Source organism: Trichoderma asperellum, chromosome 1 (assembly GCF_020647865.1).
Source record: "Trichoderma asperellum chromosome 1, complete sequence".
Classification (NCBI taxonomy): Eukaryota; Fungi; Ascomycota; class Sordariomycetes; order Hypocreales; family Hypocreaceae; genus Trichoderma; species Trichoderma asperellum.
Window position 1 is genome coordinate 6,814,381 of NC_089415.1, and position 22,916 is coordinate 6,837,296.

General features: G+C 50.6%; 6 protein-coding genes across 6 annotated transcripts; 2 read left to right on the plus strand and 4 right to left on the minus strand.

Moving 5' to 3' along the window:
• Positions 1-3,243: 3,243 nt before the first annotated feature.
• TrAFT101_002168 (uncharacterized protein) lies at positions 3,244-4,904 on the minus strand. The gene is made up of 3 exons (XM_024907854.2): positions 4,528-4,904; positions 4,187-4,348; positions 3,244-4,129 (listed from the first exon to the last, which is right to left on the minus strand). The coding sequence occupies exons 1-3, from the start codon at positions 4,826-4,828 to the stop codon at positions 3,249-3,251; spliced, it is 1,344 nt and encodes a 447-aa protein (XP_024763288.1). The 5' UTR covers positions 4,829-4,904; the 3' UTR covers positions 3,244-3,248.
• Positions 4,905-7,682: 2,778 nt separating this feature from the next.
• Positions 7,683-10,403, plus strand: TrAFT101_002169 (uncharacterized protein). The gene is made up of 3 exons (XM_024905271.2): positions 7,683-8,476; positions 8,544-9,592; positions 9,665-10,403. Exons 1-3 carry the CDS (start codon positions 8,029-8,031, stop codon positions 9,923-9,925), a joined length of 1,758 nt encoding a protein of 585 aa, XP_024763289.2. The 5' UTR covers positions 7,683-8,028; the 3' UTR covers positions 9,926-10,403.
• On the minus strand, positions 9,622-11,619 carry TrAFT101_002170 (uncharacterized protein). The gene is made up of 2 exons (XM_024909646.2): positions 11,109-11,619; positions 9,622-10,941 (listed from the first exon to the last, which is right to left on the minus strand). Exons 1-2 carry the CDS (start codon positions 11,446-11,448, stop codon positions 10,091-10,093), a joined length of 1,191 nt encoding a protein of 396 aa, XP_024763290.1. The 5' UTR covers positions 11,449-11,619; the 3' UTR covers positions 9,622-10,090.
• A 3,460-nt stretch (positions 11,620-15,079) lies between these two features.
• Positions 15,080-15,812, plus strand: TrAFT101_002171 (uncharacterized protein; the record flags this gene model as incomplete). The annotated part of the gene is made up of 2 exons (XM_066126524.1): positions 15,080-15,600; positions 15,665-15,812. 2 exons carry the CDS (start codon positions 15,080-15,082, stop codon positions 15,810-15,812), a joined length of 669 nt encoding a protein of 222 aa, XP_065982627.1.
• A 124-nt stretch (positions 15,813-15,936) lies between these two features.
• On the minus strand, positions 15,937-17,010 carry TrAFT101_002172 (uncharacterized protein). The gene is made up of 2 exons (XM_024907855.2): positions 16,932-17,010; positions 15,937-16,743 (listed from the first exon to the last, which is right to left on the minus strand). Exons 1-2 carry the CDS (start codon positions 16,998-17,000, stop codon positions 16,120-16,122), a joined length of 693 nt encoding a protein of 230 aa, XP_024763292.1. The 5' UTR covers positions 17,001-17,010; the 3' UTR covers positions 15,937-16,119.
• A 441-nt stretch (positions 17,011-17,451) lies between these two features.
• On the minus strand, positions 17,452-22,332 carry TrAFT101_002173 (uncharacterized protein). Its single transcript, XM_024903672.2, has 3 exons — positions 21,515-22,332; positions 18,181-21,377; positions 17,452-18,113 (listed from the first exon to the last, which is right to left on the minus strand). Exons 2-3 carry the CDS (start codon positions 21,285-21,287, stop codon positions 17,762-17,764), a joined length of 3,459 nt encoding a protein of 1,152 aa, XP_024763293.2. The 5' UTR covers positions 21,288-21,377; positions 21,515-22,332; the 3' UTR covers positions 17,452-17,761.
• Positions 22,333-22,916: the final 584 nt, after the last annotated feature.

The following is a 22,916-nucleotide window of genomic DNA, read 5'->3' on the forward strand; positions in this document are numbered from 1 at the left end:
CCGGCACTCCATACAATCAATAGTACGGCCACAATCTCTTGGCATCTCTCCATATGACGGACGACGGGAGCAGCCATGGCAGCGGCAGCACCTCTCTCTTCACAGCGCTTTAGAGTAAAGGCATGCAGGTATACTTTTTGCTGGCATGAGCGGAAACAGGGACCTTGCAAAGCGTTGTGCTGCGCTGTAGCCCAACTCTCGCGGTGCTAGCCAGGGATCCTGTCTGGCGTCGTTCCACCAAAGGCCCCAGCACCCGGGCAAGCTGAGTAGTGGTACCTTGTCCATACCCAACAGGAAGCTGTGAATGGACGTCCAGTCCACCGCGAGCAGGGGCTTGTGCAAGTCCCGCTCAGGTACCGGTACCCAGCCAGCCACCCTCTTGGCCGCTTGTGGCTCGACCTCTGTCAAAGATAAGCAGAGCGCCAATGAGCAATGGGCTCGTACACGCTGTGGCTCCAGCACAGCACCAGCGCCACACGAGAATTGGAACAAGAGCGAAGAAAAAAGATGGCGAGACAGCAGCAATACGAGCTTTGCCGGCCTTCGATTCGCTGGCAGGGAAGGATCAGGTGTGGCTAGTGGGCAGCAGACAGCGCTTTTCCCCGAATTTCTCTGCTGGCTGGTTCTCTCGGCCGGGGCTGGAGTCGCAGCAGTCCAAGCCCCTTCTGGAAGGCTGACAGCAGCTCGGGGCTGCCATTGGCGGAAAAGACGTCATAGCGCACAATGCCCCCGGTTAATGCCCCCCTCCACACAGCGCAGCAAGTACTCGTACCTGTTCGAGCCCAGCTTACACTGCAACGTTTCGCCGCGACTACAGTGCGCATTTACCATTTTACCCGCCAAAATTCCCGCGCCAAGCGTAGATCATCGCCTAAAAGGCACAGTGCTGTGGCACCGTGTCCCACGAGAGAGGCAAAATCAAGGAACAAAGAAGAAGGCAATGGGAAGAAGAAGAAGAAAGAAAGAAAGCGAAAAAAAAAAAAAAAAAAAAAAAAGAGCTCATTTACAATAAACTGCGTAGTAGCCTTGTTGACGAACCGTGACGACATCCCAAGAATGTTGTTTCCAAAAAAAGACTGTCGCCTTTCCCGCCCATTACGGAGGCCAAGCCACAAGTGTTAGTGGCGACTCAGGCAAACGCAGGTCCCAAAGGTGCCCTCCTCGTATTGTGTCGATAGCGTGCTGTGCTCAACGAGGGAGCCAGCTTCGAGGCCTCGTACAAAACGAGAAAAGAACACAGAAGAAAATTTTTTTGCTCAGTCACATGGTCTTGGTTACTGTGATTGAATACCTAATGCTTGTCAAGTCAGATCCCAGATACAGGCAGAACAGAGCAGGCATTATGCGAATGGAAAGACGTCAAATGTACACTTACATGTCACACGTTGATTGCTCCATGGGGTGAAGAAATTCCACAGGGCCTTGGCCCCGGGCGCAAAAAAAAAAAAAAAAATTGGCAAAATCGTCATGACAGCGTTCTTGTACGGGAGTAGTGAGATCACGGTTTAACCGCCTTCCCAACTCTGCAAAGGCTTCACTGTGAGCTCATCTTTCTGAGGCGGCCAGCGTATGGCTTTGATGGGGGGCGGCCGCATGGATCCCGCTTATTTTCTCCGACATGGCGCCGTCTGGTTTATTAACTTGCATTGCAATGCTTCCTACGAATTACTAGCAGTGCGAGCTTTCATGCAAAGGGCTTGCTGTATGTAGGTAGGTATACTATGAGTGCAGGAGAAGTTTTGTTTCGTCTCTTCTTCTTTTGGCTGTAGAAGCGTGATCCGCGGGATCTCTCCTTGGGACGGGCCGCCAAGAGGAGGTGATGCGGTGTGATATCACAAAAGTCAGGGTCCACTCCATTTGCGGCAAGTCAAGACAAAGCGTTCGACTCTGCTCGAGACATTAATTACACGGGATCAGAGATTAGGCAAGACATTTCAAAATGAAAGGGCACGTTAACTCGCACAGAGAGAAACATTGCCAGTCGCTTAAAAAGATACGATGATCACAGCTCGAATAGTCAGGTGAAGGCTTTTGACACGCAAAGGGAGCAGTCCCGGCCTCTCGACCCTCGTATTCCAAAAATAATAGGGGCGCGATTGGTTGGGCTAGGCAGGCATTTAGATTGAGCTTTGGGCGTTGGCCTTTGGGCTAGAACTCGCGGCCTGCACCGACGCTATTGGGAGCAGTACCAGCGAAAAGGCGGGGTGTAGATGGCTGCTGGGATGTAGTGGTACATTGGGATTACAGAACCGCAGTGCTGTATTATACTGGTGCCCGAGTACTCCGACATGGTAGCATCAGAGGAAAAAAGAAAAAGAGGCTTGATGAGTCAAAATGCTACATCGTACAATTCTCACGGGATGTAATGCACACTTCATGCGATGCTACTCTATGTGTGTGTTTTTTTATAGATTTTCGTCTTATACGCGACTGCCGAGAGGGCTCGCGCCAAAAAAGGCAAAGCCGCAGATCCGAAAAATCCTTCTGAGCAATGCGCGGAGAAGGTCGGTCGTCTGTATAATGGGACGACAGGACGAGGAGACATCACCAGACAAATCATCCCAGATCACACACATCTGGCTTGAATCATGTACAGCGCATTAATGGCGCCATGGCAGAGTCGTGCAGAGTCTACTGTACAAAGTGGTACCTTGAATGCGCTACAGCTGCTGGTATTAGGAGTAAAGAGTCCATAGTACGGGGGGACCATGCACGCCGATATCCTATTTCGACGGCAAAGCAGCAGCTCGGGATATCGCCGTCGCCGCAGGCTGCATGTACGGTACTGTGCTCTGCTGCTACTCCTTACCATTACTACTACTGTTGTACTATACTAGTATTGCAACTTGGCCTTTGCTCTCCTACACCATATTAGTGTCTTTTTCTCTAATCCTCTTTCCTAAGTCAGGTTGAGTAGTGGTGTTAGCTGCAATGCTCAAAAAAGGGGGCATGAGCAATACCCTGTATGCATGTCTTACGCCCCTTGTCAAGGAGAGATTTCTCCGCAACAATCTCCATCGATCTACTTCACCACGATCTACGTGGTGATGGGAAAGACAAAACAAATAAACAAATAATGCTCGTAATACTATCACGTTGTCTCCTGGGGCTTTGTCAGATATCCTTTTTTTTTCTTCTTTGTAAACTTAAGCTATTGTGTATTCATCATTTTCATTTTGTGCGTGTAGAAGCGACTTCTTCGCTGCTTACGGCACCCGCCCAACTCCCCACCAGCAAGCCTATTCTCTTTAAAAGGCCAACCGTTCATGCTTCCATGGCCTCTTGCCCTCACCCTCGCCATACTGCGCCGTCGGCTGATAATCTCCCCTTATCTTGTACTTGTAAATGGTCAGCCCGTCCAGGCCCACCGGTCCCCGAGAGTGGATCTTATTGGTGCTGATACCGACTTCGGTTCCGAAGCCGTAGCGCATGCCGTCCGCCAGACGAGTTGAGGCGTTCCAGTACACGCCAGCTGAGTCTACCTGGTTCATAAAGTGTTCGGCCTCGGCTCCGTCCGAGGTGAAGATGGAGTCTGTGTGGTGAGAGCCGTGGGTGTTGATGTGGAGGATGGCTTCTTCGACGGAAGATACTGTCTTGACGGCCAGTGTCAGGGAAAGATGTTCGGTATCATAGTCTTCGGGGGTGGCATCCAGGACAGTGCCGTCAGGAAGCGTAGTGGATGAGAGGGCGGCTTTGCTGGCGGCATCAAGGCGGAGAGTCACGCCCTTGAGAGCCAATGCAGCGGCGACACCAGGGAAGATTGTGCTGAGGGCCTTGTCCTGGACAAGCAGAGTCTCTACGCTGTTGCACGCAGCGGGGTAGCTGGTCTTGGAGTCGACGATGGCGACGGCGGCCTTGTCCTTGTCTGCCGAAGCAGTAAGGTAGATGCTGCAGAGGCCGTCTGCGTGCCCCAAGACGGGGATCTTGGTGTTTTCCTTGATATACCGGACGAGCTCGTTTGAACCACGGGGGATCACAAGATCAATGCTGCGGTCCTGGCTTAGAAGCTGGAGAATGACATCGCGAGTGGTGACCAGCTGGATGGCCGAGTTGGGGACCTGAGTTGTAGAGAGAGCAGAGGAGATGACTTGTGAGATGGCGATGAAGGATTCTGTAGATTCCTTGCCTCCTATAGGAACGTTTGAGTATTTTAGGTTTGTCAGGAGAGGTGAGATGAAAGGCTTACCCTTGAGAATGGCAGCATTGCCGGACTTGATCGCCAAACTGGCAATATTGGCAATGACCTCGGGGCGCGCCTCGAATATGATAAGGAGGACGCCAATGGGGCATGAAACTCGCTCCAGGTTGAGGTTGTCGTCAAGCTTGGTTCGCAGTGAGACCTTGCCCACTAGTGGCGATGATGACTGTATTAGCAAGCTTTCTGATTTCCAAGCTCTTCACAACCGTGTTGGAAATTGTGCGTGAGATGACGTGGTTCCATCAAATGGCCAAATGAAAGGCAAATGAAAAAGAAAACAGCAGACATCAAGTATCGAGAGATGAAAGCAACAAAAGTAGGCCACATACCAGGATCTTCCAAGTCCCTCACGTCCAAGATCCCCTGCAGCATATCCTCCCACTTGCCCTTCTTCCCCAGATCCAGCCTCGAAACGAGCGCCTGCGACAGTTTTCCATCTGCCGCCGCCTTTCTCGCAAGCTCCAGGTCGCGTGCATTCGCCGCCAGGATCTCGTCCTTGGACGCTGTGAGAGCCGCGTGGATGGCCTCGAGGGCCTCGTTGCGAGCCGATGCCGGGAGCGAGGCCAGGGTGAAGGAGGCCGTCTTGGCGGCGGCGGCGGCGACCTCTGGAGAGTCGTTTGTGAGAGACATGATTCCCTTGCGTGTAGATGTGTCTCCTTCTATGGTTTTTATGGGGGAATATGCCGTTGAGAGAGCAATTCGTGAGCGGCGAGGTGAGATGAGATGAGGTTTGCATATGACATGAGTAAGTAGATCTGATTTTGTCAGGCTCCGATGCGGGGCCCACGTATTGCCTAATACGGTAATCGCTGTGGCGACCTGTCACCGGAAGCGGCGCGCATTGCTTCGAGGTCACCATTTCGTTGTTACGCATGACAATAGTCGATTGTATATTGTATGACTGTAAAACGAACAGATATTGTATCAGTGACTGGATGATATCTGTAATTTTTTAAGAGTCTATTCGTATACTCTAGCGCAATACTAAGTGGTGATCAGATTGACATTGGGTGCGCTATCTATATAGAACCATTACGGGCTAGCGAGAAAAAGAGAAGCCTTTTCTTTTCTAAAGTTAGAAGAAAAGGGAAAGCACTCTACGTTCAGATACTAGCTACGTTGTCCATAAGCTGTCATGGCGAAGCAGTTGCAAATGTAACCTGACCAAGGGCTTATTTGTTGAAAACTACGGTAAGAGGAATGTAAAAGGGAGACAAAATCTGACGGGAAAAGAAAAGAAAAGAAAAGAAAAAATGAGTATCTCAATTAATGAGACTTGGGCTTCAATGGTGTCATTCGCACCTCTAGCATCCGATGTGGACCGCTTCAAAATCTGAATAAGTAGCTACAGCATCCACTCATATTCTCTTGGGCTCTAGGAATAATTTGCTCATTTTGTTATTCTCTTCCATTCAGCGACATGGAACCATGGTCTTCTCACCAAATTGAGAGCCATAGCAAACATCTACTGGAAAGCTCCAAGCATACTTAGTAGATGCCAGCCGGGGGCGTTGATACCCAATGTATGTGACTGTTCGTCGTTAATAGTTTGAAGTATTAGGATACAGAACGTAAAGGAATACAGATTCATAGTTGGTATTGACACGAATCATTTTGCCCTACTCTGTCATGCAACCCACCCTTCGTCACGGGATGATTTTCATCTTAAAATGAATCTCTTCTGGTGTATTTAAATATACATTGCTCTTTACATCTTGCACAAAGACTCTATGAATAGGATGCTACTTAAAATTGATCAATTATACATTGACTGGGGTTAATGCACATTTTTGAACAAGGCTTTTTGTAGGTGCTCCAAGAAGCGTCCATAAAGAGACAGAAAAGAGAAGAAGACAAATAGAACAACTTGAAACTCTTATATCTATATATCCATACGCGCCTCTCATGGTAGCCAGACGTTGAGTTGTCGGCGCGTCGCAGATTGTGGAAGATTTCGATTGCGAATGGCATTACACTCATAAGCAGAAGGAGTAAATAATGATTTGGGTTCAATGTAGAAACATTTACAACAATAAAGCAAAGGAATGAAATATAAAAGTGAGTGGAGGTTTCTACTCCTATGTAGATAGTCGCATGTGTACATAAAGCAATGTTATTCATACCAGGAATGGAAATATACCAGCTGAGGCAGCTGATCAAAGATCAATAGTCTATTAGTTAGATTTTGAAGAGAGTTCCATCACATAAGAGCACATGAGTCAAAGCCGCACCTGCATATGACGTCTCGCAATGTCACCTCGGGCTCCGACGAGGTTCGGCGATAGCACCTTGATGGGCTGTCAGCGTACATGGGCTGCCAAAACTTGCGCAAGCTATGTCATCACAAGACAAGGCACTGTCTAAAGGAGTCGAAACGTCGGCTATGAAGTCCTCAGACGTTGAATTGCTAAGTTAGGCAGCAACTAATCTTGTTAGGCTATTTGAGATGGTGTTGGGGTATATAGGTAAGAGGTAAGAGATATGACACTACTCCGATTATTGATTCAATGGTTAGAAACAGAGAAACAAAACGTAACGATGAAGGCTGCATGTAGTCGCTACACGAGTAACGGCGATGTCGCTCAAGTTGTTACATCATTTTCATCAAGTAATAGCCTATATGACCTGCCTGCGTTAATAGCGCCGTTCAAAACACACTGATCACTGATCCGCTAGCTTACAGTAACATCTAAATGACTAAATCCGAGAATACGAGCATGTTACGATGAAGCGTTCAACCGCCCGATCCAGCGCCGTCCATTCCCTCCCATTGGCCCATTTACCCACTCACAATCAATAACCTCAATATACCAAACCACTAAATTTCCCAATATGCCCCAATTCTCAGCCATACTTACCCCGACTTCGGGAACCTACCCCAATGACTAACGCCGCCATTATTCTCGATCTAGTGGTGTATCCCGTCAGCCTCTCCCATGCCTGCGGCGCCCCACTTCCTACAGGGCGCCCTCTTTTTACAGTATCTTCTCAAATTCTGCGCGATACTCTGTCCGGCTAATTCCCACCGGCAAGGCTTAGACCGTGCCCCTGCGTGGCTGTTTGCGATGGAATGAAGGTGTGGATATCTTTCGAGGGGAAATGTAGTCTTTGTGCGGTTGCAGAATTTAACGGAGAAAAAAAAAAAAAGAGCAGTGATTGTAAAGTAAATGGAATCCATGTTATTTCAAGTATTTGTTCAAATAATGAAACAAAAAAAAATGTATAAAAGTATCACAAATGGAGTTGTAATAAATAACAAAATCCACCAGGTCTCTTCGCTCCCTCCCGGTGCCGAGTCGCGGACCTCGGCCGTCGAATCTGAGCCGGTGCGCGTATCCGGCTTGGGCCCACTTTCTACGGAGAAAGGCAAAATTTCCTACATCAAGAAGTGGGAATCGACATGGTAGTGGGTGGGATCGAGGGGAGGATTTTTTTTTTTTTTTACCTTGTTCAAGTTAAAAAGGCGGCAGGGTGTATTGGCCTCCAAGTACTACCCCCCTGTGTTATTTATTCTCCTTGACATCCCGCCTTTTCCTTCCTTTTCCCCTTCTTTGGGTGTGTTTTTTTACGATGCGTGGCAACGAGGCTACTTGAGCGGGTTTTCTGTTTCTTTGCTTCTTCTCGTGATACATATTAATAATTTATTTCTATGATTCTATGATTCTCCAAGGAAGAAAACGACTGCTCGTCTAAAGCGTATCTGCTGTGCCCACTGTCCCATATCGCCGGCTGTACTAAGAACTCATTTCACATAAGCCGTCACCTCATGCCACATCTCAATTACACCACAACTTATATCTCTTATAATATTTACCATCTCTCATTACGCAATGTCTTCAACTCCTGATCCAGAAAAGGCCAAAGGCTCACCAACTTCCCCCGCTCTGTCTATCCACTCCTCCAGCGACACCATCACCACCGCACATTCAGAAGAGCACGACTACAACAACGAAAAGAAGACTGCGCGGGATCACATCACCGAAAATGAGCCGGAACTTCACCATGACTCTCTCGTACCAACAGTTAGCCTTGCAACAGCAGCGCAACCCCCAGCAACTGAACAGGAAGCTGCCCGATCACGATCCCGTGCTTCAACCACCCGGTCAAAGACTCTCAACATCATTCCTCGCTCTCAGCGACGTGGACTATTAAGTCGCTTCGCGGTTGTCCCTGAAGTTGAGAGTCCATATGATTATAAAAACTCGACTAAATGGGGCATCACTTTGACTATCGCTCTCGCCACCGCCGCAGCTCCCCTAGGCTCTTCCATCTTTTACCGTATGCATAACACACTCATCTCATCTTATATCATAGTCAAGCAAAGCCTGCTAACACATCAAATCAGCTGCTCTTCCTGAAATGACTAGAAAGCTCAACACCACCGAAGACATTGCCAACCTCTCTGTCGCCCTCTACATGATCTCCATGTCCATCTTCCCTCTCTGGTGGTCCTCCTTCTCTGAGCAATTCGGCCGCCGCTCCATCTACATCATCTCCTTCGCCCTCTTCCTCATCTTCGCCATTGTCTCCGCCGTATCCACCAGCATCGCTATGCTAATCGTCTTCCGTATCTTTACCGGCGGTGCTTCCGCCTCCGTGCAGGCCGTCGGCGCAGGCACCATTGCCGATATCTGGGAGTCGCATGAGCGAGGTCGCGCCATGGGCATCTTTTACCTGGGGCCGCTGCTCGCGCCTCTGATTGCGCCGATTGTGGGAGGAGCTTTGGCCCAAGGGTTTGGCTGGAAGGCCACGATGTGGTTTCTCGCCATCTACGGACTGGTCATCTTGGCTATGCTAATCTTTCTCCTGCCCGAGACGTTGGCACGCAAGAAACAGGAAGAGGCCATCGCCGACGCTGAACCAACCGCTGGATCCATCCGCCGCATGACGACCAGGGAATCTGCCAAGGTCCACACCAAGAAACTTGCCGCAAGCGCCAAGCGCATCTTCATCGACCCCCTCAGCGTGCTGCTCTTCCTCCGCTTCCCCCCCGTCTTCATTACCGTCTTCACCGCCGCCATCGCCTTTGGGGCGCTCTTCATCTCCAACATTTCCATCCAGCAAAAGTTTTCTCAGCCTCCTTACAACTACAGCCAGATCATCGTCGGTCTGCTCTACCTCCCCGCCGGTCTGGGCTATTTTGTAGCTTCCATCTTTGGCGGCAGATGGATCGACAGAATCATGACCAAGCAGGCCATCAAGGCAAATCGCTATGATGAAAATGGAAAACTCATTTACTTGCCAGAGGACCGCTTCCGAGAGAACATGTGGCTGGCCAACACCGTGTATCCTCTCGGGTTGCTGATGTACGGATGGACACTCAATTATGGAGTCATCTTCATCGTCCCTGCTATCGGAAGCTTCTTTTTTGGAGCTGCGTCTATGCTTGTTTTTGTAAGACCCCCCCTCCCTCTTTTTTTTTTCAATACCCATCTCACCTCTCGTTCATAACTAATCTTGTGACAGTCTGCTGCCACCACGATGCTCACCGAATTCGTCCGCAAGAAGAGTTCCGCCGGCGTTGCCGTCAACAATTTTGTCCGCAATATCCTTAGCTGCGTCGGCGTCATCGTCGCAGCTCCATGGATTAATGCCATTGGCGTGGGTTGGGTGTTTACTGCTGTGTCTTTGTTTTGTATGGTTGCTGGTTATATTGGTATTTGGACACTGAGAAGGAATGCCGCTCGGTGGAGGAAAGACATGGACGAGGCGATGAAGGATATGTAGTGATTTGATGATACCCTAACATGTTGCTGTGGTTTCTTTAATAGATGTTTATATATTTCTTCCTCTTCATATAGGTCATAGCGTGTTTTCATTCACAATCTCGCAACGTATGATACTCTAGACGTGAAACTATGTCTCCTGTGATCTATCCTTCTCTTTCACTGCTCATTTTTCTCCCGCCAGCAGCTTGCCCAGCGCATCAACGGCGACATTTCCGCCACTGAACACAATGCCCAAGTCCCACCCCTCTTCGCCAGCCTCCTTCTCCACAAGGCTTCTAAAGTCTTCATCAAACAGCGCAACTGCCAGCGGAACGCACGCACTCGGCTCAACCACCATCTTCATCCGCTCATATACAAGCTTCATCGTCTTCAGAATCTCCTCATCCGTCACGCTGAAGATGCCGCTCACTAGACGCCGCTCGTAGATGACGCTCCAGGGATGTACACCCACGGGGGTCCTCAGTCCATCAGCCACCGTGAGAGACGACACGGTTGGGATGCGTTCGCCAGACTCGTATCCCCGCTTCGCATCGTCGGCTCCCTGGTATGACGGCTCGGCGCCAAAGACCTTGATACCAGTGCCCTCGCAGCTCAGCGCCACGCCGGAGAGCATGCCGCCGCCGCCACAGGGAGTAATGATGGCGTCGAGTCCTTCTTTATTTCCCTTGGTCTTGTTCGTCGCAGCCGCGTACACGCCCCTCAGGGCCTGTCCGGCCGGGTTGACCTTGGATGCAAAGCTGCTCTCCACTTGGTCTTGGAGCTCGAGCCCGAGCGTTCCCTGGCCAAGCATGATATCGGGGTGATCATAAGGAGGGACCAATCGCGCACCGGTTTCGGCAATAACCTTTTCGGTGACGGCCTCGCGCTCGACGCTTGTGCTGCCGCTGAAGACAACGTTGGCGCCGTATCCCTTTGTGGCGTTGATTTTGGCAGGGATGGAGATTTCAGGCATGACGATGTGAGCCTTGATGCCGTTTACTCTGGCTGCAAGAGCCAGGGCCTGAGCATGGTTGCCTGCAGTTTCACATCAGCAGCCATTCTGAGTCATGATATAAAAGACCGTACGTATATATGATCCGGTGGTGAACGCAACACAGCAGCGCCTGAATCTTAAAACCTCTCATTGTCCCCTTCTCATGTGCAGTATAAATAAAGGCAAGTAAAGCAGCGTCTCATCTTACCAGAGCTATGCGTCACAACGCCCTTTTCCTTTCCTCCGCCCTCCAGCCATCCAGGCTCCTCCAACAGCTTGTGCAGCGCATAAAACGCCCCGCGCACCTTGAAGGCGCCGATGCGCTGCAGGTTCTCGCATTTGAACCACAGTCTCAGCACGGGCTTTGCGGGCGTCTTGCCGGCGAATCTCGTGTCCTTGAGGTCGTCGACGGTCCTTGGCGTTGAAGCCAGCTCGGACAGCGTCTGATTGGTCACGACGGGCGTACGATGGACGTGCTCCTTGACAACCTTGTGCGCCCAACAGACTGAGTCGCGCGTCAAGGGGAGAGTTGTCGATAGTGCGGCCATTTTGCTGCTTGTTCTGCTCTTTAACAACCAGACAAGAAGAGAAACTCGCTCTCTTAAAAAAGGACGCTTTCAACAAGCTGCTGCCTTGACAAGCTGATTATCTCATCATCGCTTCTCCTCATTGGCGTCAAAAACGCTCCCGCCCTTCCAGTGATCAAAAGGCGTGGAGAAAATCCCGCCCACTAAAATTAGTGGACAGAGTCTAGGGTAAGAGCAACCGCGCGGCGATTCTAGAAGCCTCTCCCCAGATTCTGCTTCTATGATTCTAATTCTTCTCAGGAGAGATCAATGGTTTTCGATCTCATGATTAGATGATCACTGGCGACTAGCGAGACATCTAGAGCCTTGGTCTCGCTTAGTTTCCTATTCTGATACTCGCTTCAGGGTCGAAATTCTGCACCAATGACACGTTGGCTTTCACATAGTCAAAGCTACGAAGCAGACTGTCAGATACTGGCGTCGAGGTGAGAAACAGGATCCTATCCTAGGGGAACTTGTATATTGTTTCAATCTCTTATTTTTCCTACTCGTAACAGCTTATGCGTGTATACCGGAGTTAACACAAGTCTTCCATCGTAGGATACGATGCAAGAGACCGGAAACAATGCAGGGCCAATGAAATTGGGCGAGACCTCTACCGGTTTCTACAATTCAACTTGACCTTCAGCTCTGGCCATAGCTCAGTTGACGTATCGAGTTCTTCGTGACTTCTCTCAAGCATGTCTTGATCATTGAGAAGTGCGCAATTCTGTGAGCGCCCGTGGCTGTGTCCAACTAAGGTGCTGGATAAGCCCTGCCATGATAGCACTTCCTGAGCCAACGATTCCTGCGCACAGGTTTCGCCGTTACTGCGCTCTTCCAAGGCAGATTCCAGGTCGCTTGAGACGCGGTGAAGGTGTGATCTACAGCGTGAATGGGCCTCAAAAGGCGGCCGCAGACACGAAGTCACCTGGAACTGAGTAGGTGTGGCTCACCCCGCGAGCCAAATAGCGGTATTGATTGTAATCGCCTGGTGCCGGTGCCTTGTGGTCAATATACAGGTGTACTGGCAGCTGGGCATGTCAGCTTCGTTAGAAGGCTAGAATCAACCAAGCAGCCCTGGATTTAACAGCCGCATATAAACTGCAGCTTAAGAAATTAAGTCCGACTTGACCGCAGTTTGACCAAGTTTCGACTTGACTGCGGCTTGGCAATACCACGACCCAGTCGTGGTTAGGCAAAAAGTCGCGATTCGACAATATACGACTATTCGGTGCCAAGAGGCCATCCCTTGTTTTCTTTTCTTTTTTTAAGATTACGGAACATGGGAGCGGCCGTATATGAGCCGATAACTCGGGACCTCTCGGGCCAAGGATTCGAGACGGGCTCTACTCTATGTTTCTTTGTAGTATCGCTCGTCTCATTCAGCGTATCATTTACGGTAGAACTGATGCCATCCAGGGGGACGTGGTGGCAGCCAAGCACCTAGCCTGTTGCCGACGCCCAACACTCAGTACCGCCAGCTTGGAGCCGACGTGGAGCAAGGCCATGGGTGTGGTGGCATGGGTGGCAGCACTCTTGACAGCCTCGACATAGCCATGCTATCCTTTTTTTTGGGTCCTTGATCAGTTCGTCGAATCAACGACCCAGAAGCTGTTGTTGGTTGCTAGCGCTGCGTTTGCTGTGCAAGGGAGTCGGCTGTCTCAGCGTCGGGTCGGTCTCTCGTCGCTTTTTGACTGAGAGAATATGCCTAGGGACAAAAAGGAAACCGGGAAAACGGGCAAGCAAAAGAGTCTTGGCGAAAAGACGAAGACCGACCACCGGTGACCTGCCTTAATTGCCTGGGCAGTGCTTCCTAGCTGCATGGAGATAGTACTTGCTATGCATGCCGCGAATAATAAGACCTGATGATGGGTACTCTCCGGTTTGCGGCATAGGCCTGATCATCGCACCGGGCTGCCATCCAGGTCCGCGGGAATGATCTTCTGGAATCCATCCTGTCTTCTTGGCCAGGGTTGAGATCAGATCCTGCGGCCGAAGTTAAGAGGCGCATCTTGCGTATATGCAAACGATGACAGACGCCTAGGGCCGTGTTATAATCGGCTCAATTTAATCTATTTGACCTGATTTATCGGGCCTTGCTTCGTCTCCCATTCAGTGCCATATTAGCTCCAGGGATCGACTTCTTTGGGCCGTGAAGCGGAAGAAAAGGCAACCATTTTCACTTACTGGTTCCTATGACCGCCGCAGAACCCCCCGCCTCTTGTCCCAATTTCTCGACCTGTCGCCTGTCAGGTGGCTCTTCGGATGAGTCTATGAGACGCTAACGAGTGTTGCAGCGGCATGATTGAGACGGTGGTCTTTCCTGCAGGTCAGAGGTGTATCCATTCAATTTGCCTTGCATTCAATCTTAGCAATGGCAATTGGTCGCAATGCAGCAGATGCCGCGAAATACGGTGTACATCAAGCTCAACTAGACCGATGCAACATGCATTCAATCTAAAAAGGGGAATTCGTCGCAGCGCAGCGAACGGTCTTCAGTATGCAGCCCTCCTATGGAGAAGATTACTCGCTCCGTCTTATGAACCAATAGTATGGGGGATAGCGACGCCGGCGAGCCGATATGGGGTATGAAGTTTTGCATCTTTTACATACTGATACAGAGCCTTTGCACCCAGGACAAGTGTCCTATTTGGCATGGTATTAGAGTATACTTCGCATTGACATTTGAATACTGACCAGATTAGATGTACGATCCCCTTGGCGGTATTCCCCTGGTCTTCGGGTCGATTGGCATTGCGGAGCTGCTGCCGGTAGCGTCGCATCCACATCCCGCTTCCCCGAATTCCACTCTTAATAGTCTTTCCAGCCGCGTTCTACCTTCCTGTGAGCCTAAGCTACCTCCTTGTACGCCGTTTGTCGAGAGAGCCTGAGCAGAAGTAGAAAAGGGTAGGATATGACGGCGAAAACAATCTAGCACCTTTCAAGCTGGATAGCATCGCCGCAACAGCACTACGGCATCATTGCGTTCTTCACGCTCGCTGAGCCCCCTGCGGCGCTCTGATGAGCAGCTATGAGCTAGACGGGGGATAGACTGTATTGACACCTCCATGTTCATACATATTAATCCACAATCCTACGGCCCATCCAAGCAAACAGGGGGCATAGCTGACAAGGAAATATGTCGAAGGCGTCTGGTCCCAAGTTTCTGGGTCTATGGTTCGCGGACCAGCCACATGATCTGCGTGTTCATCATGCTAGACCTTTTTTTGGTCCCTCTCACGTTCTTGTCACGCCCGGCCCAATGATTTAAAAAGGGGATTGGGTTTCCTACGGGGCCTCTTTTGAGGGGCATCCCTCTCGTTGTGGTGTCTCAAAACTGCCACTCATTTATCTCCAACACTCTGTCTACGGCTTGTTTACCATGGATGGTCAAATGTCGCCAGACGGTCGGCTCAGTCGCGACAGCAGTATTAGTTTGGAGGATCATAACGGACCAGCTCCAAGGCGCGTTTGCATCTCTGATCCCTCCTTTGCTTATCATACGTCTTCTGACTAAGATCTCACAAGCAGGCTAAGCAGATCCGATCTTTACACCGCGCACCAGATACAAAGAGAGGCGAACAATCAAGCGAGTCTGGATTTTCTTTTTATGATTCCACTAGATTTTCCTGCAACGTACAATGCAGAAGAAATGCCTACAGGCGTAGAGCCTTCGGATCCTGTTGATGAACCATCGCTTTCATCCCGACGTCTTGGACATTATTTGTCAGAAGAACAGAGTCATGAGAGCATCCTTCTGGGGGTGCAACCTCTGGGGGTAAACAAGGCTACTGTTCAGAATTATCTGCCCGAAATTATACAAAGTGTGGATAGCAATGAGTCTCAGGCAGAGGCTACTGTTGGCACGATAGAGCCCGACGAAGGAGTGTGCTGGGGGTCCTTCACCACATTGACGTCCACAACTTCTGACGGGTCGCCAGGACCTATTAGAGTATGTAATAACGATGGCGATGTCGATTATCTAGACGAGGCAACCAATTCAGGACCACTCCTCCCAACTACCTCTTCAGACCAATACATTGCTCCAGGTTCGGCGGAGCTAGGCAAGGCAGATGTGGCTCCGATAAAGTCGGAGCATGTCTTGGACCCTGAGTTGGAAGCTATTGTGAGGTATGTGCATAACAGGCTGGCCATTCGACATACGTTTGTCACTGAACTGACACACAAGGGGTAGAGGCCGTCATATCAAAATGAGCAGTCACAAAGGCAACAGGCATGAACGATGCCGTGTAGGGAAACATGTAGGGAAACAAGCACGCGTGTTAAAGATTGTCCGCCAACGAAGGAGGTCAAAGGAACCGGAAAAAGAGATGGCAAAATGATCTGTGTACGAGTTTCTGGGTGGCAGATTTCTTCCAACGAGTTGTCGGCTTAGTGGACTTTATATATAGGCATGCAGGGCGTTATCACACATTAGAGGCTACACGGGTAGCAATTTTCCTAAAACTGGGTTGTATTATATATTAACTAACTACTTCAACTTGGATACGATAATGCAATTGTAATTTCTTCTGCGTCTCCAAGTTGCTAGAAAAACAAAATATGGTTGTTCAAGCTATAAAGGTATCCCATTCGACTAACACTAAACAAGGAAATAAACACACAGACAAATCGTGGTATGCCGCAACATTATGCCTCAGCCAGATCTTTAACTCTCTGAATCTCATGTCCATCCGCACTCACAAACTTGATCCCCTTCTTCTCTACTTCCCTTTTGCCCTCTGCCTCCCAGGCCTCTTTCATCACAGCCCTCGTCCCTTCCTCAACGATATACGTCCTGTAACCCTCTTCCACAGCCGACTCCGCCGTCGCCTTGACGCAGAAATCGGCCGCCAGCCCAACGACAAAGACGTCCGTCACCTGCGCCTTCTTCAGCGCCTCGCCCAGCGAACTGACGCTCACGCGGAAAGGATCCCAAAAAGCAGAGTACATCTCCACGTCTGGGTTCATGCCCTTGTCGACAACGACATTGACCTTGGAAACGTCCAGCTCGGGCACGAGTTCTGCCCCGGGGGTGCCCTGGACGCAGTGCGTGGGCCACAGTAAGGTGGTGTCGCTCCTTGACGGGTCCGTGGGGTGGATGATTGTGTGGCGGGACTGGAAGGCCACGGCGCCGGGGTGGTTCTCGGCGAAGGAGACGTGGTTGGGGGGGTGGTTGTCGCGGGTGGCAATTTTGATGGTGAAGGGGAGGGATAGGAGGGAGTTGATTGTGGGTGCGATGGCGCGGCCTTGGGGGACGGCGAGGGAGCCGTTCTGGGGGGGATTGATGTTAGTATTTGGCTGGTTAATAAAAGAGAGATGGTATGAGATTGAGGAAGAGGAGAGGATTGAAGTGGAAGAAGGAGTTGCATTGAGTGAGTGGATGATATGAGATGAATGTGTCGTTGCTGGAGAGTGAATGACGTGAAGTTTAAAAAAACGCAAAAGAGAAGATTGCTTACTGGGGGACAGAAATCCTCTTGAAAATCAACTACGATTATGGCAGGTTTAAACTCTGAATTGGCTGCCATTGTGAGTGATTTATGAATTAGCTGTTTGGTCAAATTGCTGTGAATGTTGAATGAGTGATTGAATGGTTGCGGTTGCGAGTTTAAGAGAGTCCGTTTGGGAAATCTAAAGTCTCTCCACTTTTGCGGCAGCGGGCGGGCGTGGCTTATCGCGCTAATTGCTCGATAAGGCGATGAGATATTGACATGTGGAGTGCAGAATACATGGGGTGAACGCTTGCTTGCATGAGTTACAAAGGAGCTGGTATAACAAGTAAGCTTTCCCAAATGTTTAGGTTTGCTGTTTGTTTGAAGAATTTTGACGCAAAGCGATTCAGAACCTAGGTAGTGTATCTAAGAATCAATGGGAACAGTAAGTACCAAGAAGAACTCGGATGCTTCTTACATATGAGAGCAGGATGTAGTCTATGCGTGCACGAACTAAGTGTGGAATGCAGGCAGACTCATGGGAATGGCTGTGATAGCGATTGTTTGCATTAATTAAAATATATAGACTAAAAGATAAAATACAGAGTGATATTAAACAGCCAGCTACCCATGGATATCGAAGCAATGCTATGCTATTCGCCGCTTTTGCAACTATATACTTGTATATATCGTCTATCGAGCAATGCCATCTGCACTGCCCTAATCTCATAACATCCAAAAAAAATAAAACTCCGTGAATTACCAACACCCCGCCTGCGCAACCGTTTTTGTTACTGCGCTTTAGTGTTTTCTTTTTCTTCTTTGACATTACCAACATTAAACCAATCATCATTAATTTACCTACGGATCGCTGATCCGTTGGTGATAGACAAGGAGGCTGACGAAGGAGCCGGGGTCATAGCTCGTGAAGGGGCAGCCGAAGGCACGGTGCTTCGGTTGTGCGCCATGTGAGCCTTGACCAAGTGGCCAGCAGCAAGGGCACTGCAAAGAGACAGTTCACCTGCCAAGACAGCCGCGGCAATAATTCGGGCAAGTCGTCGGGCATTGTCACCAGGGTTGGTGGGATGAGAGCCCCTAACGCCGAGAAGTTCCAGCATAGAGCCCTGAGGATCCAGGATGGTTCCGCCACCGAGAGTGCCGACTTCCAAAGAAGGCATAGAGACGGAGATTTGGAGAGAGCCACGAAGACTGTGAAATGGTTAGCATGCTAGTTAAAGAGAGAAAAGGGATCATTGTCATATATAGACACACGTACTTCTTCATGATGGTGATACAGTTGGCACTCTCCACAACCTGTGCGGGATCCTGACCAGTGGCGAGGAACATGGCAGCGACAATGTTGGCGGCGTGGGCGTTGAATCCACCCATTGAACCGGCCATGGCAGATCCAATCATGTTCTTGGCGTTGTTCAGCTCAACCAGAGAATCGACATCCGTCTTCAGAACGCTCTTGACGACATCACCAGGGATAATGGCCTCAGCAACAACACTCTTACCACGGCCCTCGATCCAGTTGATGGCAGCCGGCTTCTTATCCATGCAGTAGTTACCAGAGAGGGAGATGATGGTCATGTCTTCAAAGCCAGCCTCGGTCTGCATCACGTTCAGAGCGTGCTCACAACCCTTGGAAATCATGTTCATGCCCATGGCGTCACCGGTAGTCGTCTTGAAGCGAATATACAAGTTGGTGCCGGCGATGGCCGTCTTCATGGTCTGCAGTCGGGCAAATCGGCTAGTAGAGTTAAAGGCGTTCTTCATTGTAGTCTGGCCTTCGTCAGAGTCAAGCCACAGCTTAGCAGCACCGGCGCGTTCCAGGGTATCGAAAGCAACAACAGGTCCACGGGTCATGCCATCGGCGGTCAAGACAGTAATAGCACCACCTCCGGAGTTGATGGCCTTGCAGCCTCTGCTAGTACTGGCGACAAGGACACCCTCAGTAGTGGCCATGGGGATGAAAAAGCTCTGTCCATCGATGACAAGAGGGCCGGCAACACCAACGGGGATAGGCATATAACCAATGACATTTTCGCAGCAAGCTCCAAACACACGCTCCCAGTCGTAGTGCCTGTATGGCAGCTTAGAGTTCTCCAAAGCGCTAGTAATTTCAGAGGTGGCCCGGGTGCGAGAAATGATGGTTCTGCGGACTTTGACGGCACGAGTGAAGTTCTTGAGCGTCTTTTCGAGAGCATAGCCAGGAATCTTGCCGCGCATCGACAGCTCAACAACCTCTTCATCAGTCATTTCGGTAATACGTTTCTCGGCAAGCAACTTTTCCAGCACCGCCAAGCTACGGTTTTCAACCTCCTGGGGCTTAGCCTTAGACTCAGCGTCACTCTCATCGTCCGTAATGACAGGAGTAGCCGGTTGGGTTTGCTGAGGGGTTGGCGGGACGTATTCTCCGAGGGGCAAGGTGGCGGAACCAGTATCGTTGAAGCGCTGGGCACGAGCGAGTTCATTGCGGTCGATTTGGTGGTCTGGAGCGTTGGGGTCCTTGATACTCCATCGGGCGACATTGAAGAGATAGCCGTTGAGACCGACGCTGAGGGCGAGAGCAGCGACAATCCACTTGGAGAGCACAGGGTCCTCCAGGCTGCTGAGGAGGCCGCCGACAACACGACCGCCGACTCCAAAGAGCTTGTCGTCCGTAGGGGGTGCAGTGGCCGAAGGCAGCGCATAGTGAATGGAGGGGTACTCAAGCTCATACTTGATAGGTGTGAGGATGCTTACAAGGACGGCGACGCCCTTGGCCCTGGCAGCCTCCAAGATGGCATCAAGACCGTTGGATGCGACCTTGAACGGATCAACAGGAGGGGTAGAGACAACTCCGCTAAGTCCACCAATCAATGAACGAAGGCTTGGGAAGGAAGCGCCGTTGCGGAAAGGGATGGTGATGATGTTGATGAGATTGACCAGAATAAAGCCGGAGACCATCAGGCCCTTGAACTTGGGAACGCTGCTGCTCTTCACCTTTCTGCCAAACACCGAAGCCTCATCCTTGGAAATCCGCATGTCGGCGCTTCTGGCGGCGCTCTCTGCGGCACGGCGGTTGACGCCATCAGCTTCCAAAACCCTGCGCATCTCAACATGTCGCTTAATGCGGTTGATTTCGAGCTTGATGCTCAGAATGGCGGTGTAAAAAGTGAAGAGCAGGATGCAGTCGAAGAAGAGAATCCAGGCAGCCAGGAAACAGAACTGCTGAAGGCCGCCCTGGACGCCAGATGCAGCTCCGAGACCAAGGATCACAATCTCAATAGCGTAGTCACGAATGATTTCGTAACCCTTCTCTTTAATGGCGGCTTGAAGAGCATAGGAGATGACGCCTTCTTGCTTTGGTGCATTCTTTCCCTTCTTCGTCTGCTGTGCACGATGTTCGATGGCGTGGCTCAGCACAGCCTTGGTGAGGGCAATGTTTTTCTCAAAACCAATGGTGACGACCAAGAAAGGAAGACCTTCGGAAAGAAGCAGAACACTGATGTGAATACCAAGACCGGTAGTGACGGCCAAACCAAAGAGGAAAGCAAACGTAGAGGAGAAGAGAGTGGTCGTAGCCAGCCAGAAGTTGGATCCCAGGCGGCGCATGGACAAGAAGAGAGAGACAAAAGTGATGTGCATGGCCAAATATCCAAGGAACATGATTGTGACATCGAGGGTCTCGGCGTTCTTCAACAGATCGATGAATGTAGACCAAGCGTTGCGAACCCACAACACCAAGTTGGGGCCGGCGTCAACTTTGGCAGCCTTCATGATCCACATCTTCTTCTCACGGCCATGCTGAGTCTCCGTCTCCTGGGCGTTTTCAAGAGGAATCTCTTGCACAGCAGCAATAAACCCTGGCGCCTGTTCATAAGGCACAGAGTAAGCCAAGACGCTATCACCCGCATAAGCAGCAAAGGAGTTGATGGTAGCCGGCAGAGCGGTGACAGAGAGGTTCTGAGGAGAGGGCACCGCATGAGAGGCCGGAGCGGAAGTAGAAGCATCTTCGGAGACAATCTCGGGGAAAACAAGTGTCAAGAGTGCAAGGTGATCGGCATCGTCAGAGGTTTCCAGACCTTGCTCTACGTTTTGCCATTTCCAGCCAGTCTCGGGGCCGGCAATCAAGTCTCTGCTACCATCAACCAGCGATGACCACTCAGCCTTGCCCACGCTGCTGCCTCCAAACAGAGTCTCTTGGAGCAGGCCAATGTAAGACGTGCTGGCCAAGAGAGCAACAACGACAATTGTATGTATAGGGTGGGAACAGGCCAGCTTGGCCAGGAACTGGATTAGCGGCGTGAGCTTCTTGTTAAGGCGCGAGGGAGCCGGAGCTTGGCTAGGAGCAGGCTCCCCGCGAAAGCGGCGGGGGAGCAGCGTGGAGGGATTCATGTTGAAGAATGTCAAGAGATATTTCGTCGTCGGCTTGCACTTATTCCATTTGCAAGACTTGTCGTACGATCTCGGCTACTTTATGGTTGTCTAGGATCCACAGAATCTTGTAAGAATCTCGCAGCAAAAACGGTATCCTGATCTCGCAGCGGGGGAGGGGGCGACAGGTCGATATAAACCGATTCGTAGGGGACAAGGGCTTGAACGAAGCCCGGGATTCAGCTCACCTCGTGATGGACGTTGGCCAGCGCCAGCCTCAAGCGATTGGCTTGTCAGTATTCGGCGTGGTGGCGGCGAGGATTACACCAATGGCAGGGCTCAGCCGTCGGAGAACAATAGGCTGCTGATGCAATTGATCGCGAACAGGCTCGGCAAAGCAACAACGAATACGTCAGAAGGGCTCAGCCACGGCTCCTAGTGTGCTCTGGCAAGCAGAAGATGGGAGGATGAAGAGAACGAAGCGTCCCCCCTTTCTGAACGTCCAAAGAAAAAAGTAGCGGCGAGTAGGGAAAATATCGGCGGCCACTGAAGCTCCCCTGGATGGAGAAAAAGCGCCCCAGAGACAGATGGCCGCTGGTGCAGCCAAGGCAGCGCCTAATCGAGTAATAAATTTGGGGTCGCGGCACTGAGGCGCTTGGCCCAAAACACGCGTAGCTGGTTGATCGTGGGTCGTCTAAAGATTGCCTTGACCGAATCAGCGCAGGGCGGCAGCTCAATGGACGGTCTGATTCGCTCGCGGGTCTTATTTGCGGTTGGCTCGAATTGGCGGTGGATGATGAAATGAAATTAATTCCTTGATAGTGCCGTTGCTGGATTTTTTTTTTTTTGCCTTAGTCCCTCTTTTTTTTTTTCGCGAACCCAACGGTTCTCACTAGTGCGCGATACGAGTACGAACCCGATAAGGCGGCAGGGCAACACACAAGCTCAGTGGCACGTGGCGTCTCTGGACCTGCTTTGATGATCGCCGTAGCAGGTACCGGTGCTGGTAGTCAGCATCAAGACACGCTCTGCATCTACACCGGCACTGGAAGAGCCGCGAGGACAGAGACGAGGAACTGAGCAGCGCATTCGCCTTCGATCCGGAGCTTTGGGTTTATATCGACAGTTGACCTGGCCACTGTTAGCCCTCCATTCAGGCCTAAGCGGACCCCAGACCCGCAGCACCAAAATGGCAGGATTCCTCCGTCCGTGCTGCAGATTCCACTTGGGATCAGATAATCCTACCACTCTATGCTCCTAATGCTACTCGGAGTAATAATAAGTCCTACGACGCAACTGCAAAGCATGGGCAGTATATGGCACCTTGTGATTCCTGTCAGACTACAAAGCATACTGTAGTCGTAGTAGCGTTCCATATACGGCCAAGTCTACGGGATCCTTGAATCGGCTAAGCTCTATCAACGTCGGGGCGTATTCGAATCTGAATCTGACTTTTCTTAACAGCACTGCCGCTTACGACCCTGGTCCTCTCCACTCCCGACTTTACTTCAGATGTGGGCATGCTGTGATGAAGTGTCTTGCATGCATGAAGGTCCAAGCACTTCCACTGTCTTCTGGAGCGGGCCTGGTACGACAATTGCATATTATAGAGCAACTTCTACGCCGCTTTTGCCACCTCGCAGAAAATGA

Excerpts from the sequence above, each read along its gene's own strand:
- TrAFT101_002168 (XM_024907854.2), bottom strand. The coding sequence starts at position 4,828 with ATGTCTCTCACAAACGACTCTCCAGAGGTCGCCGCCGCCGCCGCCAAG. Across the intron at positions 4,349-4,527 it reads GAGGGACTTGGAAGATCCTG|TGGGCAAGGTCTCACTGCGA; the intron begins GTATGTGGCCTA and ends CATCGCCACTAG. Across the intron at positions 4,130-4,186 it reads CAATGCTGCCATTCTCAAGG|GAGGCAAGGAATCTACAGAA; the intron begins GTAAGCCTTTCA and ends ACGTTCCTATAG.
- TrAFT101_002169 (XM_024905271.2), top strand. The coding sequence starts at position 8,029 with ATGTCTTCAACTCCTGATCCAGAAAAGGCCAAAGGCTCACCAACTTCC. Across the intron at positions 8,477-8,543 it reads AGGCTCTTCCATCTTTTACC|CTGCTCTTCCTGAAATGACT; the intron begins GTATGCATAACA and ends ACATCAAATCAG. Across the intron at positions 9,593-9,664 it reads CTGCGTCTATGCTTGTTTTT|TCTGCTGCCACCACGATGCT; the intron begins GTAAGACCCCCC and ends ATCTTGTGACAG.
- TrAFT101_002170 (XM_024909646.2), bottom strand. The coding sequence starts at position 11,448 with ATGGCCGCACTATCGACAACTCTCCCCTTGACGCGCGACTCAGTCTGT. Across the intron at positions 10,942-11,108 it reads CGTTGTGACGCATAGCTCTG|GCAACCATGCTCAGGCCCTG; the intron begins GTAAGATGAGAC and ends GTGAAACTGCAG.
- TrAFT101_002172 (XM_024907855.2), bottom strand. The coding sequence starts at position 17,000 with ATGGCAGCCAATTCAGAGTTTAAACCTGCCATAATCGTAGTTGATTTT. Across the intron at positions 16,744-16,931 it reads AAGAGGATTTCTGTCCCCCA|AACGGCTCCCTCGCCGTCCC; the intron begins GTAAGCAATCTT and ends AATCCCCCCCAG.
- TrAFT101_002173 (XM_024903672.2), bottom strand. The coding sequence starts at position 21,287 with ATGAATCCCTCCACGCTGCTCCCCCGCCGCTTTCGCGGGGAGCCTGCT. Across the intron at positions 18,114-18,180 it reads TGTATCACCATCATGAAGAA|TCTTCGTGGCTCTCTCCAAA; the intron begins GTACGTGTGTCT and ends ACCATTTCACAG.